We start from the raw sequence: 17,059 nt of genomic DNA, 5'->3' as shown, positions 1-17,059 counted from the left end.
GCCTTCTCTCTAAACAATGTGACATGTAAACCCATCAAACATCTATGTCCAAGACGGCAAGACCCCAGCCAGCCCATGTGAAGATAAGATGAATGAAAATTGTAGCTAGATGGCCCATCAACACCAGTATTTGCATTGAGCGGCCGGTCCACCATGTTGAATTAACAAGCTATATGCAATGTACTTTCATAATACATCACCAAACACTAAATAGAAAAACTAACTTTTCTTTTTTACTACATATAGGAACTGCCTCGCAGATTTAGTTAACACCATAGATCTTTCACCAGCTTTGTTTCGTAATATGTTTTTAGGCCAACTTGGTTAATTTGGCAATCCCATCCACCGCGGGCGAGTTAAATGTGGGCTCATCTCATCATCTGACCTCAAGGTAGAATTTTCACATGTTTAGGCTCTGTTTAGTTTTCAAAAACAAAAACTTTCTACCCATCACATCGAATGTTTGGATACATATATGGAGTATTAAATATAGACAAAAGAAAAAAAATAATTACACAGTTTGCGTGTAAATTGCGAGACGAATCTTTTAAGCCTAATTACGCCATGATTTAACAATATGGTGCTACCGTAAATATTTGCTAATGGCGGATTAATTAGGCTTAATAAATTTGTTTTGCAGTTTTCTGGCGGAATCTGTAATTTATTTTATTATTAGACTACGTTTAATACTTCAAATGTGTGTCCGTATATCCGATGTGACAACTAAATCCAAAAATTCTTGGGAACTAAACAAGGCCTTAGCTGAAATCCATATGCCTATACTAAGGCTGTGTTGTTTACCCCTCTTTCCCAACTCACTTTTCTCCTTTTCAAACTGCTAAACGGTGTATTTTTTATAAAAGTTTTCTATATGAAAGTTGTTTTAAAAATAATATTAATCAGTTTTTCAAGTTTTTTTCTCATACTTAATTAATCTCACTATAATAATCACGTGCTTTGTTTTCCGTGTCCTCCGCAATGCAGCCTAAACTACCACGGCACCATTTACCCTCAAGGTAGTATGCCTTTTTTTTCTTTCATAAAGGCATAAGTTAAGGGCTACTAGTATACTGTACAATAGTCCTAGATTCAGTCAGGGCCCATTAATTTGAGATGCCCAATCCCTATCAGTCCAAGCAAACTTCCAAAAAGATGTGAATAATTAGCCTCGGAAGATATCTGAGCGTTTCTCCGAGCAAACTTCCCATAAACTAGATTGAGCATGCGAGTTTATTTAAAAAAAGATTGAGCCTGTGAGCAAAATTAGATTGCCAATAAGCCTCTAAATAATAAGCATTTTCTACGAGTTAAACCTTATTTCCACCGTATAGGTGCAAATAAAAATAGCACAAAATATTATGGTTTGGTCCAAGCCTTGGGCCAAAGCTCGAGACTGAGTGAGTTTTGATGGCTTAATTAATACTCCCTCCGTTTCAGGTTATACGACGTTTTGACTTTGGTCAAAATCAAACTGTTTCAAATTTGACTAAGTTTATAGACAAATATAGTAATATTTATAATACTAAATTAGTTTCATCAAATCAATAATTGAATATATTTTCATAATAAATTTATCTTGGGTTGAAAATATTACTATTTGTTTTATAAACTTAGTCAAACTTAAAGCTGTTTGACTTTGACTAAAGTTAAAACATCTTATAACCTGAAACGAAGTAGTTATTTTCTCCGGTCACACATATTTAAAGTTTAAGATAAAATTTGATTAAATTTTTATAATTTTGACTACCAATAATTTCTTAAATACTTAGTTTAACCAGCGCATATGCGTTTGCATTTTCCTTGTAATTTTTCTATGCAAACCTAAGTCGTGGATTTTGTAGTGGTGGGCAGCTCTATCCAATGATTGCCGTGTATTCTATGTGAAAAAACCATCATCCCTTGAATCAGATGACAAATGACAAAAAAAAAAAACGGATTGCAATCTTGTCAAAGATACGGGGTAACTGGGACAAAGACAAATAACACAATCAAAGATTTCGTGGTTCCTCCCATACCTCTCCATCTTGGCAGTTGGTTCAGACATTTTTCATATTTCCTATGGAATCTTGCAATCTTTTCTTGATTTCTCTAGTCATGCTATATATCTAGACGACTAACAGAATTTCTGTTGAAATCTTGCAGAATATTATATTGTTTGTCCAGAATTAACAAATTAATCCAGTATTTTCTCCATAAATCGATTGAGTACCTACCAAGTGCTCCAAAAAGAAAAGAACAAGATATATAATGCAGTTGCTGGAATACGCTGAAATGCCTACATCTGGGATTAAATTATACTCAAGTTGCAACTCTGTACTTGCCGATCTATTCATCTGTATACAAGGATCGAGCACCAACCTTCTAAAATTCTTAGGCTGAGGAGAGAACACCTTTTAAAGAACGAATAGAGACCATTTGAGTTGACAAATTATTTTACAGAAAGATCAAACTCTGAATTCAAATTTGATTATTTGACCCATCTCATCAGTGTGTGTCTGAACTCTGAATAATGCAGCTTACTATTTTGTTGCATAGATCAAACCAAGATAAGGGTGTGTAAGGGTGTGGTAGTGGTGTTGGCACGTAACGTGATGCGTTTTTCTTATTTTCATGAGCATAGCCTTTCCGAAAGAGTGATTTTGCAGTCCTTAAGGAGATACTAGTAGGTACCAAATTTGCGCTAAAACTTTTGGTATCTCTCAATGACTGTAAAATTTCTTTTTTAAGAAAAACTTTAAAATTTTAATATGAAGATGCATAATTCTTTTGCGTATTTTTGAAGAAAAAAAAAGATGCATGGTTCCCTCTCTGAAGCTAACAACGGTATGAAGCTTTATGTGATCACGACATCTCAAGATTCTCACATGTATGTTCTAATGAGCCATGATTTGTGAGTGAGCACAATCCAGCATTTGTTTGAGAAATGGAGCAATCCAACAGGCCAACTGTACTAACCTCCTGTATGGATAGGAGAGAAAAAAAACGAGCCTGCAAAAAGAAAAGGAAACAAGCCAAGGCAGCATGCATGTGAGCTAGCTCCAACATATTATGTTCTTTGTCACTCACCAATTAGCTCTCTCTCTCTTGGTAGGTGAAGCATCCATCACTCGTACGGAAACCTTCTTGTCAGTACAACAAACTGTTGCCATCTCTGAAGAAAAAGAAAAAAGAAAAGAAAAGAAAAGGGGATGAAAAAACATGCAACAACTTGTGGTTGATCCATGCACCATCAACTGAACCTCTGAAAGACGGTTCGACACTTCGACAGGACAGTGTAATGTAATGAGGAAAACTGCACCGGCCTAGCTACTGAAATTTTGTACTTTGTATATTTCATATTGGAAGTTAGTTTGAGAAGCCGTTTAAAAATATAAATTTAGATATGAACATAGATAAGCACTTGTCTAGATTCATAGTTAGGATTGGATTTTTTTTTATGGAGGGAGTATATCTAAAGTTGTGATTCAATTATTTACAGATAATTTAATACAGAAGATTTGCGTTGATCAATAAGTAGTTATGGGGAAAAGGCAAAAAGAAACATGAATTGTCTTTTCAATGTTTTGGCAGAAAACAGTCTACTTTTTGTGTTGTTCCTCTCCTCAAATTAAAGCTGAGAACTAGGGCCAACAAGACCCCAGGAATCAATCTAGTTTTGGTATCTGAAAACCTGAGGAGCACTGTAGCAGGTCATATAGCTTCAGTTGTTTGACGGTAACATGATTACATCAACATACAAAAGAATCATAATTTCACTTCCTTGCGACGGGATAATTGTCCCTGAAATATAAAATAAAATATTGGTGAACATTGACTTCTTGTAAATTCTTTGATGTTTTGCACCATTCCGCAAAATAATTTCCAACTTGTTGCGATTTTAAATTCAGACGGCCGGAGAATATAAATCATGGATACACGGGCAGCCAAGACGTGGATAAGATAACATATTTCAATTTTTTTTCTCATATGTGCCAACAACCTTAATGCCGTGCACATGGACACATGACAGTTTTCTCAGTTTGAGTTCATTATATTTTTTTTTCCATTCCCACCCCCCCCCCCCCCAAAAAAAAAAAAAATCTTCTCCAAACACTAGTCCTCAAGGACATTCAAGAGGCTATCTTTGTTCCACTTGTTTCTAACTTTCTGTGAAGGGTGCATTACGACATAACTGATGATGATTCAGGCCAGAGTGATTAATTAGTCTTCAAGATGTTCTTTAAGGGACAAGACACTGTCTAAGTAGTGATTAGGATGGTACCTAATAAGGATTGGGGATTAAGATAATCTCTTTTGTTTATTTATTATTTATTTTCAGAGCTAGCCACCTTTTGGTTGGAAGCTTCAGTAACATGCAGGCCAACATATATGGCCCAAATCTACAAGTGCAATGTACTATTCTTAGGGCTTGTTTGGCAAACCTCAAACCTCTAGATTTTGGAGTTTATAGGTTAAAATATAATGATTTAAGCATCTATTCTTCGTGATCTAAAATATGAACAAGATGGTGCGGTGCAAAGAATTCTTGCAGCTGGAGCTCCACCAAAAGGCTTCTATCAAAATAAACTGGTAGCACACATGAAAGGGTATCAACTAATTTTAACTTTGAAGTACTGTCATCTAAAAATACTAATTTTAAGTTCTGAAGCTAATTAATATATTTCCTGTTCATATATAAGAACTCATAAGATGAAAAATGCAGAAGAACATTTAGATTAAGATGCTAATTAATCTGATCTCTTCATATATCTTTATGGGGCAACAGGTTCAGTTAAAAACATACAAATTTAGTTATGCTGGATAACTTACCCAGCAAATTTTTTTTGAAAGGTTCGGTTGCCCGGTTACACTAGGGAAAATATATGTGACCAGTAAAAGTAAATTAGTATGACGTGAACAATCGCATGCATCAATTTTCTTATCCTACGTCCAGGATTCACTACTACACATGTGGTTTCCACTACATGTATTTTCTCGCTATATATTTTAAGAATGAATAATGAGCTACAGTGATAACCGGCCAGAAACTATATATTGAATTCAGCTGCGTGCTCTTGAATAATTCATGTTAATCAATAGACACATCAAAAGAAAAAAAACATGTCGTTATTGAGGGACCTCCAAGCGTGATGAGGATAGAGCAATTACTTTGCCATAATAACATCATGTACTTTCAGTCATTATTTTTCGCGAATGCGCAAAAGAATTGCATGTCAATATATTTCTCAAAACCTTTTTTTTTTCATTTTAAGTACACGATATGATGTCCCACATTCATTTATTAGCAATGTCGAAATCTCAGATTAATTAACATCGCACAGTAGTTGACGACGTAGAATTCGTTCTTTTCTTTGATCTAGACAGCGGGCAATTGGTTATTTGGATCAGTAGTCAAGTGTTCAGACAGTAACAAGATGAACCATGCATGAGACGTACAAACGAAAAGGCTATACATAGGTGTAGCTCTCAAGACTTCATGCTTGCAAACCTAACTCCTAAGATCGATTGATAAGGCTACGAAAGATGGTGAAAGAAAATAATGTTTTAACATGCATGAAGGGACAAGCTAAAGGTGCCAAATTAGGGGGAGGTCATCTAGCCCTTAAAAATTTAATTGGTTTGTTAATAAGTCCTTTAGCTTTCAAATCTTGGCAACAGTCAAGCACTTAACTATTCTCCCTTCATGAAAGCTACTCCCTAACCACTACTTGTTCATGGGCTGCAAGCATGGTCATTGCACATATATGCTGCCTTTATGTTTATCCACTTTATCTCCTTAGAATGAAATTCTTTTAGCATCAAGATAACCCTAAATTTTTAGCATTGCATTTGCTAATTAATTAGCTACTCGTGGGTAGTAATAGCTATAGCTAATTAGCTACATATCAGGTAACTGAGTTAACAGGTACATCCATGATGTAATTAAAAGGAGTTGGTAGATAGCCCATCTGATCATGCTGATAAGCTAGTGGCATCGGCTGGTTGGGAACACTTATTTTACATCGAACAAAAAGTGAGAGACATGCATGTAAAGGTAGAGCATTGACATGTTCTGTAACTCATGTGTTAGTCATTCACTCATTTGTGAATTGTGAATATACTAATTAATACTAATGTCTTACTAAGTTACATGGCCTCTGATCAATCGTTGGAACTTACCTGTATAGCTATATATGTGCAGGACAGCAGGAGAGCAACTCACCTTAATTCATTAATTTGTACTGCACAACATCTCAAAACACCATGTAAATAACCATGACAATTTTGTACCATTTGTAACCATCTATATATATTGTTGCTTTTAGGAGCATCCATATAGATATCTAATAAAATAAACTGCACGCACAGAGCATAACTAGTGGTAAGTAAAACAAAATGGAAAAAAAAATGAAACAAGGAGAGCAGGAGCGGTAATATATATTCACATATATTTTCACCCAAAAAATATATCCACAGTAATCTCAGCACACTATATTTTTTGGTCATTTATCCCACACACATTCATGTAAGGCATAAACCCTACACGTGCTCTACATTGAAGTTCTCAAATTTTCATCCATGGTAGTGTAGCAACATGGACAAAGGAAACAAACAAAGCCCCTTATCCTTTAGCTCTCCACATGGAGTTACACTCTTCTGACTTTGATCAACAAACCTCACCCCCTCTACCATTGCATCTGCATAGTCCATCCCCTCTCTTCCACGATCATCTCCAATCCCAACTTCCTTCAAGGAAAAAAAAAAGAGACAGGATGTTAAAACAAGACAATATTTTTACTACTTTTCTAGAAACCTGAAAAAAATGGATGGACAATTTATAATAGTATCTTTTCAATAAAACACCAACTGATTATTGATTGAACTTAATTAATTACCTTGGTTAGGTCCCTGGTATTGCACCTCCTTTTAGGGCTCAATTCCAGCTGTGTCAAAGCACTGACCTGAAAGATGCAAATCAAACAGGCAAATCAACACCAACTAGCTAGTAATCTCTAATTTTTCTTTTCTTTATTTCTTTTTTAAAAAAAAAACAAAGACTCTCTAGCTTTAAGCCTTCATAGCAACAAAAATATATAGGGAATTAAGCTAGCTGTAACTACCTTAGGGCTATTTACTGGAGAGCTTGCGGTATCCTCCAGGGAATCATCATGATCCAGGGCCTTGAAGACCTTCTTCTTGAGCTTCTTCAACTCCTTGTACCTATCAGGCAACGCCGCAGCCGCGGGAGCGCAAGACGCGGCGTCGGAGATCATAGAATCTTCCTCTCCTTCCTCCTCCTCCAGCTCCTTCTGATCACTGCAATCGCCATAGACGCCATCTCCGCCATGGGAGCAGTATGAAGAAGCACCATGATCTTCTTGACTCTTCTTCTCCTCCTCGGACATCATGAAATCCACAAAGTAGTCGGTCCAGGTGCTCTCCTCCGGCTGAGCTTGAGCAGCAGCAGCAGCTTGCTGATCTTCACTAGTACTACTGCAGCTAATTATGGCACTCCTCATCACAGATGAGCCACTAACTAAATCCTCCATGCTTTTGATGTTACAAGCAAAGGTGGTGATAGCTAAAGCTGATCAACTTAATCGTACAAGCTTCTATGCTTGTGTTGTACCCAATGATCGAATGGATGAATTAATGGATGGCTTTGCAAAGATGCATACAGCCTGGCTCTCTATATATATAAACAGGAGAGAGAGAGAGAAAGAGAAGAGAGAGGTGTGAAGCTGAATGACATCACGAGGAGGGAGGAGAAAAGAAAGAGTAAGGTGGTTGGGGTGTTAAGATCAACAGTATATGGGCACTGTTTCCGTTACAATTTTTTTTTTTAAAAAAAAGGAAAACGGAGAATATTTTTGCCTTGGTTTCAGAAGTTGCCCGACCTAATCAATCACGCCTCCTCCTTTTTTTTTTTTGTTATAGTGTATACGCAGGACTCCAGCCGCATCCCCTTGCTCATCTGAATCCATGTGACATAGTCTAGCTAGCTAGGCTCTACTCACCACAAGATGATTACTTGTATTCCTTGCATTATATTTAACGGATAAATGCATGCTTCCTAAACTACCAAATGATGCGGCTTTTATTAAAAAGATTTATATATATGAATCTCTTAGAAAATCGTTTCAACTTTATAATAGTTAATTCATTCGGTTGTATCCTTGGATAATTGTCACGAACCAATCGGTCACTCAGCATTTAGCTCAAAAGAATAGACACTTAGATTGTCAATATATTACTGGCAGAAACCTGTTAATTCTCAATTCCCTTGTTATTACCCTCATATCTAACTACGTAAGAGAAGTTTCTTTTAAAAAAATACAGTCTCTCTGTACCTTCTCAAGAGCCTTAAATTAATCGTACTCCCTCTATTTTTATCAACATGACGTTGGTTAGTTCAATTTTAAACATCAAATAAAAACAGAAGGATTTCGGTAATAATTTCCACAAAATTGAGGGGGAGGATATAGATGTGTTTACCTGCAGGTAGTTCAGGATGGACATACATTGTCAAGCTCGCAGCAAACTTTCTGAGGAAAAAGCATATGCCTGCACCAATCGCTGCGTTGAAATTGCAAGCAAAGGTAGGCATGATGAATTGATGATGATGAACATGGCGACACCGGTCTCTGCAGCAGTTGGTCTCTCTCTCTCTGTTGGTTTGGTCCCCGGCCGTTGTTACCGTTACTGACGGACGTACGCACGCACGCACACGTACGCACGCACCGAATCCATCATTAGTGCGCCGCACGTCGTGAGAGCCATATAAGTATATAGTATTCCTTGCAATACGCTGCAGCAATGAGCAATCATTGAGATATCAAACTTGTATATGTATGTGCTCGCGCCGAAGAAACAGTCCGGGAAATTCCGTACCATATGACAGCTTAATTAATTAAAGCCTAATTGCATTCGATCACAGCCTAACTAGGTTTTCAAAGATGGATATCAGTACTAGTTAAGACACCATGATTAATTAGCTCTCAAAAAATCTTTGCTTGCTGATCAGTACTTGATCGGGCCACGGTCGACAACGTGCAGACCAAAACGTGTTGTGTGTATGGGGAGGAGTGATAGATTTATGTCCACTGTTTTGATCTTTTGACACAAACTTGAGCCTTTTTAATTTCCTATGGATTAAGAAGAAGATCAATATAGTTTAGTAACCTCGCTTTGAAAGTGTAGTTAATTGATGGTATCAAAGCCACTTCATTATAATAACAAGTGGCATGCATTTTGCTTGGTCTAACTAGATTACAAGCACCGGTTTCAGATTTTCAGCGAACTGATAATTAATTTCAGGTCATGGGAGCATAACACAGTGGCCCAATCCCCATCAACAACGTATCAGCTACGGCATTTTGGGTGATGACCACATGACACAGGGTGCTATAAGTATGTAGCCTAATTACCTATACAAGATTAATCGTAGAGACAGGATGGCTGACATGCTGATGAGCAGTAGAGTAGTACTAACCACACCTCTAATGGATGATTGATTGGTGCCCATGTGTTGTGGTTGACAAAAACTTCTTCTTTGCATGGCAGCATGGCACCACATCTCCTGGTTTTCTGCATGCCCTCTGGCAAACAGACATTCCTCTGGAAGAAAAGGAAAAGTGAGAAATAGAAAACAAAACCTGTCCCTTGAATGAGTACTGAGAAGGCAAATGTACAACATTTAGAATCTGTCCTGGAGTATGGACTATGGAGGTACAAATTGCACCTAAAAAGAGAGAACATTTCAATAGTAAACTTGAAAGAGATGCATGCAAACAAATAAGACATGAAAGGGATCTGTCATGGTTGCTAAAACGACTTCACATAGACATAATTTGCTTATTTTATCGGTACTATATTTGCAACGTTTACATCGAATTTTAAGTGGCCTAGACTGATTAATATTCTGACTTGTGACTGAAACAAAAGATAGAGCAGCACTGTAAAGCATTTAGTTTCTTCTGTAGGGAATAGCGAGTTTTCATCTAACCGATCGAGTGATAAACAAGTAATTTGTTTCTTCTCTAAAGAAACATTGTTGGCTCGTTTTCATCTGCCTGTTCATTGTCTGAATGAAAATTGATGTTCAGATTATGTGCCTCACAACTTCTGCACATGGCTTGTGTTTTCATAATAGCTAGAATGATTATGGTGTTGAAAGTTATACCTGAATTCGTTTTTGACGGCGTAAATCAAATTAGCACTTCTGGGGTTCCTTTTGACATTTCAGAGCCAAATCATTGAGTTTTTCCCTACTAGTATGTTTGAAGGGCTAATAGAATATGGCCCCCATATAAGAATCCATGGCACGGGAGCATTGACTTATTGGGACAAACATATTAGTGCCACCGTACCTGCCATGACTTGCTTACAAGACCTGAAATAAAGATGAAAATGATTCAGAGGTACATGAATCAAGAAAACAGAAATATTGTATGTGCAAGAACAAATGTAAGGGTAATTAGGGAACAAAAATCCTTTGAGAAGACTAACAGGCTGTACAGAAAATGGACGAATGTGAATTGTAATGTGTTATATAGTACTAGTACTTATCATTATCCTAGTAAATAGTGGGAATGTGGGATCTCAGCTGTTGCTACTAATCCTCGCTTCCTTGGAGAATCTTAAGGATTTGATTTAATGATGTTGTCCATGTTTTAAGCTCAGTGGTGGCAGGCAAAGCGCAGGAAAAACTCCAGCTACAGCTTCATGCTAGCCTGTCTTTGGGACAAAAATCATTGGAAATGCAACTATTACTCCAACTAGTCAACAGCAAGAAAAGGCTCCAAATATTCAGTGCAGATAATTCAATATAAGAAAGAATATGCTGTTCAATACAAGACAGAAACTTAGCAGCATTTCTATGCTGGGAATATTAATACTATGGGGGTTGACACATACTAAGTATGATCTTAGAATAAAACCAGAGAGATGTATGAAGTTAATGGCAAGCCAGTTCATAGGATAGCACGGAATAATAATACTATCAAGTATGTCCTAAATTGCAAAATCATTAAAAAAAATGCAGCGGAAAATAGCTTTTTGTACCTATCAGCAAAATGCAGGGTCCAGCAGTAACTGGAATATTTTATGCCACAGCTCATAGATATTAGGTGCTATCTGGGAACAATCTAGGTGGACCATTAGAGAGTTTAGTCTTTAGGTACTACAAACTAGATATATAGAAGGTAGCTAATCAATGTGATTGCTGAGGTTAGCTGTTGCAGCCAATTTAGAAACATGGATAATTTTGTATGTATTATAGATATACTCCAAGTTAAAAGATAGAGATGCCTGAGAACAATTGACATCAATTGCATGTCTCCAGAACTCGGAAGCTTCAGAACTAATGTACCTGTCAGATTATCAATTGGCAAAAAACGGAGCTGATAATCAACTTAACCATATGGGCATACAGGGAGCAAACTAAAGAAGTTAATATGCAAATACTAAATTCCACCAAAGAAACAGCATTGTACAATCAGGTCACATGGATAGGAAATCTCTAGACATATAGATATATCCAAATTTCACTGCACTAACAGCAAACCTAGTATAAATAGTATGTCGGCAGTTTGTTGCAGGAAGGAACATAAAGGAGAAGCATAGGTCCAAAGTAAGCAATCTGGGTACCATTAGTTAACAAAGATTATTTGCAGCAACAGCGGTGAGAAGATGGAATCTACATAACTTGTGGTGCTTCCAGATGCCACAGCTGCATGTTTGGCCCTAGAATCATCTCCTGTCCCTGAAACATAGTAAAGGTAAACAGATTAGCAAAAGGTAAGGAAAGCTCAAAACAAGCAAAACGTCAGGCAAATAGCAAAAGAAGTACAGCTTTGCATTTCCGACACTACTAATTCCTATCGTATTTCAAATACTTTGTTTACTGAAGGGTACATGCCGGAGATACATATCAAATCTCAGCTGCAAAGAATGCTTTTTCTTGGTGTAATTCCAGGGGGAAAAAAATGCAAACCAGATTGTCACAAAATCAAAATGAAGATCCCAGAAGCAGAACCAAAAGGCACAACCATTAGCTGACAACACAAATTCTTTCCCTATATACTAATTCAACAACGTGAACAGATTTTGAAATCACATGGTCACAGGTTCCATGAAAAAGACCTAACTGATATTCACCCCGTATAGAGTCTACAGAGGCCATAGGGTGATAAAACAATTCTCACAGCATAAGTTTATTCTCCTTGAAGAAGGTAATATTCTTGCAGATCAGGAGATGTGCAACATCCAGAAATTTGCAAATTTTACTGGGATGGAGAACCACTAAAATCACCACAGCCTACAGTCCTGCAAGCGGATGATTGATAAGAGCAGGCAGCAATCAGCCAGCAAAGCATTGATGTTCTGAATTCGAGCCCGGGGGAATCAACCCGTTTCCTGTTTTAGCTCCCTGGACGATAGCAGTATAGCACCAAACCCCAGCACGGCCCGAGTCTCCATCCCATGCCGAAATGAAGTAGGGACCGACAGGGAATCAGAAAACGAGAGGCACCAAACGCTCAGCCCAAAACCACCGCCGCGCCTCCCTCGCTCGCGCAAACCGTCGAACACGTCGCGGGCATCATAGGGAACCTCGTGACCACGAGACCGCATCCCGCACGAGCAGCAATGGCACCATCACCTCGCACTTACCAATGCTGTGAGTTAGCACGCGCGCGCGAAGGCGAGAGAGAGAGAGAGAGAGGGCAGTGGCATCATCCATCCGATATCGCCGCCGCCTCGTTTTCTCGCGCGCGAACGGCGGCGCGGGAGGAGAAGGGCGGGGACGCGGGGAGCCTTGGATTGGAGGAGAGCGGAAGCAGCCAACCAACGGCGGACGGGCCGAGAAACTGAGAAAGAGACGTGGTGGGCTAAGCCCAGGACGAAGCGACTTGATGGGCTGGAAATGCGAGAGGTTTTGGGCTCCGAACGCCAATTTATGGGCCTGTTCGGGACTCCATACACCAGGCCAGATTCGGAAAGCTAACGCGCGCGTACGCGCCGCTAGCGCGCGACTCCATTTAACTCGATTAGCGATTCCAGAGGACGTAACTAACTCAATTAGTTTAGGTTAATGACGGTAATTAATAAAATATTTCCTTTTCTCCGGAATTTTTTTTACTAAAAAAATCTGGAAATGCTCTTTGCCGGTCGCCCGGTGCGGAGGGAGCCGGATCGGGCACTCCCCCCGCGCCCCCTCCCCCACGTGCCTACTTAGGCCCACCTATTTATGCTCCTCTTTTTTCCACAAAAGATGTTTCACATAATGTATTTACAATGTTTCACTATTTATAGATCTAATGTTGTAGTAAATTAAAATACTCTTTTGCAAAAAAAAAAACCCACATATTTTAGAAACTCTCTATTAAGGGAATTTTGTTTATTTTTTGTTCCACCCAAAATGTTTCACCTAGTGTACTCATAATATTTCACTATGTATAGATCTAATGTTACACTGAACGAAACATTCCATTGCAACAAAAAACCCACATATTTTGGAAACCCCTATTAAGAGAATTTGGTTTATTTTTTGTTCCACCGAAAAATGTTTCACCGAGTGTACTCAAAAATGTTTCACTATGTATAGATCTAATGTTGCAGTGAACTGAAACATTCTTTCGCTATTTGCTGAAACATTGTTTTTATATAAGGTGAAACAACACCCAATTTAAACGAGTGAAACATTTTCGATCTACTTAGTGAAACAATTCTGATATATCTGGTGGAACATCTTGCAACATTTAAAAATAATTCAATAATAAGATAAAAGAAAATTTCGTCGAAATATATCCATGCGTGGTCTTGTTTTGAAGATTTAATTGCAATGAATTTAATAGTGCAATCGGATCATCATTTGGATAAGTAGTTTAAGAGATAAATCAGTTTAAAGTAATTTTGCATGTAAATCGGACGCTGACGTCAGCGCCCGATTTTACCCTCTCCTGATCGGACGCCCGACCAGGAGTCATCCAAAAAAATCTATACGTGAAAAAAAATTCTCACTTAAAATTTAAAACTTTTAACTCAAAATTTGAAAATCTAAATTCAATTTTTTAATATTTTCAACTAGAAATTTAAACTTTTAACTTAGATTTGAAACCTTTCGACTTAAGATTTGAACTTTGAAGTCAAAATTTAAAAAATTTCAACTTAAACTTTGAAAATTTTCAACTCGAAATTTAAATTTGTAAGACAAATTTTAAAAACTTTCAAGTCAGATTTGAAAACTTTCAACTCGAGATTGAAAACTTTCAAGTCCATATTTAAAAACTTTCAACTCAAATTTAAAAACTTTCAAATTTTAAAAAAAAGAATGAAAAAAATATATGGAAAATACGCTGAGGGGAGGGAGGCAAAAGGGAAAAAATCACGAAAAAAAAGGAAAAATCGTGCTGAAAATCGCTAAAAAAATCACACAAAAAAAAGAGAAAAATCGGGAAGTCGCAAAAAAAAAAAAGCCACGTGGCCGGTGGAGGGGCGCGCGCCAATTAGCTCCCCCGACCAGATTGGGCCTTAAATAGACACCGTTGTGTGCCCATATAGGTTTATTGAATGGAAAGAACATTATTTTTTATCCTGCATCTGCTTTTATTTTCTCTACGAAGAGAGTGGCTAGGGTATTTCAAAGAATTTTATGAGTTAAGCTAATTCATTTGAACTTCCATTTAAATTTTGGTGTTCGAAAGAAATCAGTACGATGAGCTCACATCCTTGATGAAAAATGGGACTAGAAATATAATCAAGTTGAGCATGTGTACATTAGTTGTGCCTATATGTGCTTTTGTATACTACTCCTGTTCTCAAGCAATAGTTATCTTTTCTAGTGAAGTAAAATCTCCTAGGAATATAAAGTATTTTTATCTCAACTTTAAACTCTCTTAAATAACATATTATCTCTTATATTCGTGGCCTGATAAAGCATATTATTACTTACAAGTTAGTACAACTAATATACTACTAGAGGGTACTATTCTTTCTTATTGTTTTCTTTTTGGAAGATCACTAGCAAAGTAGTGCTACTCTTGCTCGCTAGAACGTTCTGTATGACAACAGTACATACCCCAATCATGTGGCTGTAACTAGCACCACGAGTAAACTTGGCCGGATCTACCTACCGCCAGCCTCTTGAAACCAAAGTGCATGCCAAACAGTCTCCCGTCCCATACTGCCATACATACACACACACACACAAGAGTACACAGCTGAATATATATACGTGATTTCCGTGTGACTACATATACTCAAGCTCACGCACGCACCGTGACCTCACTTCTGATCCGCGTATATATATAATCTGCACACACATTTTGCTCTCCCTTTTCCACGTGGGGCGAGACGTACGTGGCGCGTGGCCATGTACGTACGTACGACTCGCCGATGGAAACAGCAACACGCACGGGGAAACCGACGCGCATGCGCGCACGCCTTGATCGAAACGCCGTGGCGCGTCGAATGATCGCGTGGTGGTGGTGAAAAACCCGCACACGGCGCTCGCGCGCGCCGCGCAGAGAAAAAAAAAATCTCCGGCCGCAGCAGAGGCGCGCGCGCTGCAGGTTGCAGCTGCGGTTGGGCGGGGCGGGGCGGATGCGAACAAAGCTCGCGAGGTGACAGGATAGCACATGCGCCGATGGCCGCGGAAGGAAAGGCTCGGAAGCAGACGGACGGCGCGGCCGCCCGATGCTGGTCCGCGCGGATGCCGGGTTGGTGTGGGCAGCGACAGCTGACAAAACGTACGGCATGATGATGTGCGTGTGTTGCTCCTCATCCTAGCTAGTAGTACGTACTGTACTGTCCTAGTAGCAAGCAAGCGAAACACGGCACGTAGCTAGGAGTAAGACTAAAGCGCAGCTACCAAGCTGTACATAACATATATACGATCGACGATCACTAAACCTCCCAGCGCTGATCGATCGATGGGTAGCAGTCGGCAATGTGTGTGTGTGGGTAGATCGATGGCACGGGTTAAACCGATCTTAAAAGAAAAATGACAGCACGAAATTCCAACGGCACGGAGAGTGAGAGATCGAGTAGGTTACAAATACGTCAGTACGATCCGGAATCGATCAATCGTACGTGCAAGTTGTATAGCATAGCATATGTGTCTGTCTTCTCGATTCCCTGAAAACGGGAGCTTTGCCCATATTCGTCGAATAGTAGTAACATTACAGTACCATTTTTCTTGGACGAGCCTTTCCTAATTCATACAGCACGATCACCCATTGCTAGTTCCGATCGATCTGGATATCTGATCGAGAGCGCCTTCTCCACTCCAAGCCGCGAGGCGATCGATCACCATTCACCAATTTCACCACTTGCTATACTAGCTTAGCAGTAGTTGCCATTCAGGGGAAGCAGCAGAATGGAAATAGCGCGCGGACGCCCACAAAGCGACGACGCGAGCGACCAAATTGCACCCCTAAACGACAGCGCCTTGTGCTGCAGCGTCCGTCCGTCGTCGTACTGGGCTATTGGCATACTCTCTCCGCCAAAAAAAAAAAACCTGATTTTCGTGTCCAACGTTGTACTGTTTTTCTTATTTAAAAAAATTATGAAAAAAATTAAAAATACAAATCACGCATAAAATATTAATCATGTTTTATCATCTAACAACAATAAAAATACGAATTATAAAAAAATTTTATATAAGACAGACAGTCAAAGTTGGACACGAAAACTTAGGGTTTGATTTTTTTTTTTTACGGAGGGAGTATGGTGCATCCCTCTCGCCCCACCCCGAAAAAAAAATCTTCCCGCACAGTACGCGCCCCCACGCCCACGTCCCACGTGACCGGGGTCCCTCACGGACGGCCGAGGTGTGCAGATCGCGCGCCACGCGGGGCCACGGCCTCTCTCCGCCGCTAAAACCCCCCCTCCTATAGCTCCTCCTCTCTTGGCGCTAGCTAGCTAGGTGACCCGCACACGCCGTCACGCAGCGAGCGGACGGCCGCGAGGAGCCCGGGAGGACAGGACAGGGCCCCGCGGCACAGGACGTGTCGACGTGACGTGCCAGTGTGCCCGCGTCGTCCGTTTGGTTTCGATCGTCGCGAGGTACGCGAGGAGA

General features: G+C 39.3%; 1 protein-coding gene and 2 long non-coding RNA genes across 3 annotated transcripts; all 3 read right to left on the bottom strand.

Moving 5' to 3' along the window:
- Nucleotides 1-6,404: 6,404 nt before the first annotated feature.
- On the bottom strand, nucleotides 6,405-7,899 carry LOC4343419 (vascular-related unknown protein 1). Its single transcript, XM_015789720.3, has 3 exons — nucleotides 7,101-7,899; nucleotides 6,876-6,941; nucleotides 6,405-6,726 (listed from the first exon to the last, which is right to left on the bottom strand). The coding sequence occupies exons 1-3, from the start codon at nucleotides 7,527-7,529 to the stop codon at nucleotides 6,553-6,555; spliced, it is 669 nt and encodes a 222-aa protein (XP_015645206.1). The 5' UTR covers nucleotides 7,530-7,899; the 3' UTR covers nucleotides 6,405-6,552.
- A 1,281-nt stretch (nucleotides 7,900-9,180) lies between these two features.
- Nucleotides 9,181-10,712, bottom strand: LOC112939713 (uncharacterized). Its single transcript, XR_003243563.2, has 2 exons — nucleotides 10,163-10,712; nucleotides 9,181-9,597 (listed from the first exon to the last, which is right to left on the bottom strand). It is a non-coding gene; the product is annotated as an uncharacterized lncRNA (long non-coding RNA).
- Nucleotides 10,713-11,430: 718 nt separating this feature from the next.
- LOC136357494 (uncharacterized) lies at nucleotides 11,431-12,791 on the bottom strand. Its single transcript, XR_010742809.1, has 2 exons — nucleotides 12,652-12,791; nucleotides 11,431-11,743 (listed from the first exon to the last, which is right to left on the bottom strand). It is a non-coding gene; the product is annotated as an uncharacterized lncRNA (long non-coding RNA).
- Nucleotides 12,792-17,059: the final 4,268 nt, after the last annotated feature.

The sequence above is a fragment of the Oryza sativa genome, chromosome 7, assembly GCF_034140825.1.
Source record: "Oryza sativa Japonica Group chromosome 7, ASM3414082v1".
Classification (NCBI taxonomy): domain Eukaryota; kingdom Viridiplantae; phylum Streptophyta; class Magnoliopsida; order Poales; family Poaceae; genus Oryza; species Oryza sativa.
Note: the sequence above shows the minus strand (reverse complement) of the source record. Positions and strands in the feature narration are given on the sequence as shown.

What these genes read in the sequence shown, in the direction of transcription:
- LOC4343419 (XM_015789720.3), bottom strand. Translation starts at nt 7,529, where the DNA reads ATGGAGGATTTAGTTAGTGGCTCATCTGTGATGAGGAGTGCCATAATT. An exon ending in CTCCAGTAAATAGCCCTAAG is followed by an intron (nt 6,942 to 7,100) that starts GTAGTTACAGCT and finishes TGCATCTTTCAG; the next exon opens with GTCAGTGCTTTGACACAGCT. An exon ending in ATACCAGGGACCTAACCAAG is followed by an intron (nt 6,727 to 6,875) that starts GTAATTAATTAA and finishes TTTTCCTTGAAG; the next exon opens with GAAGTTGGGATTGGAGATGA.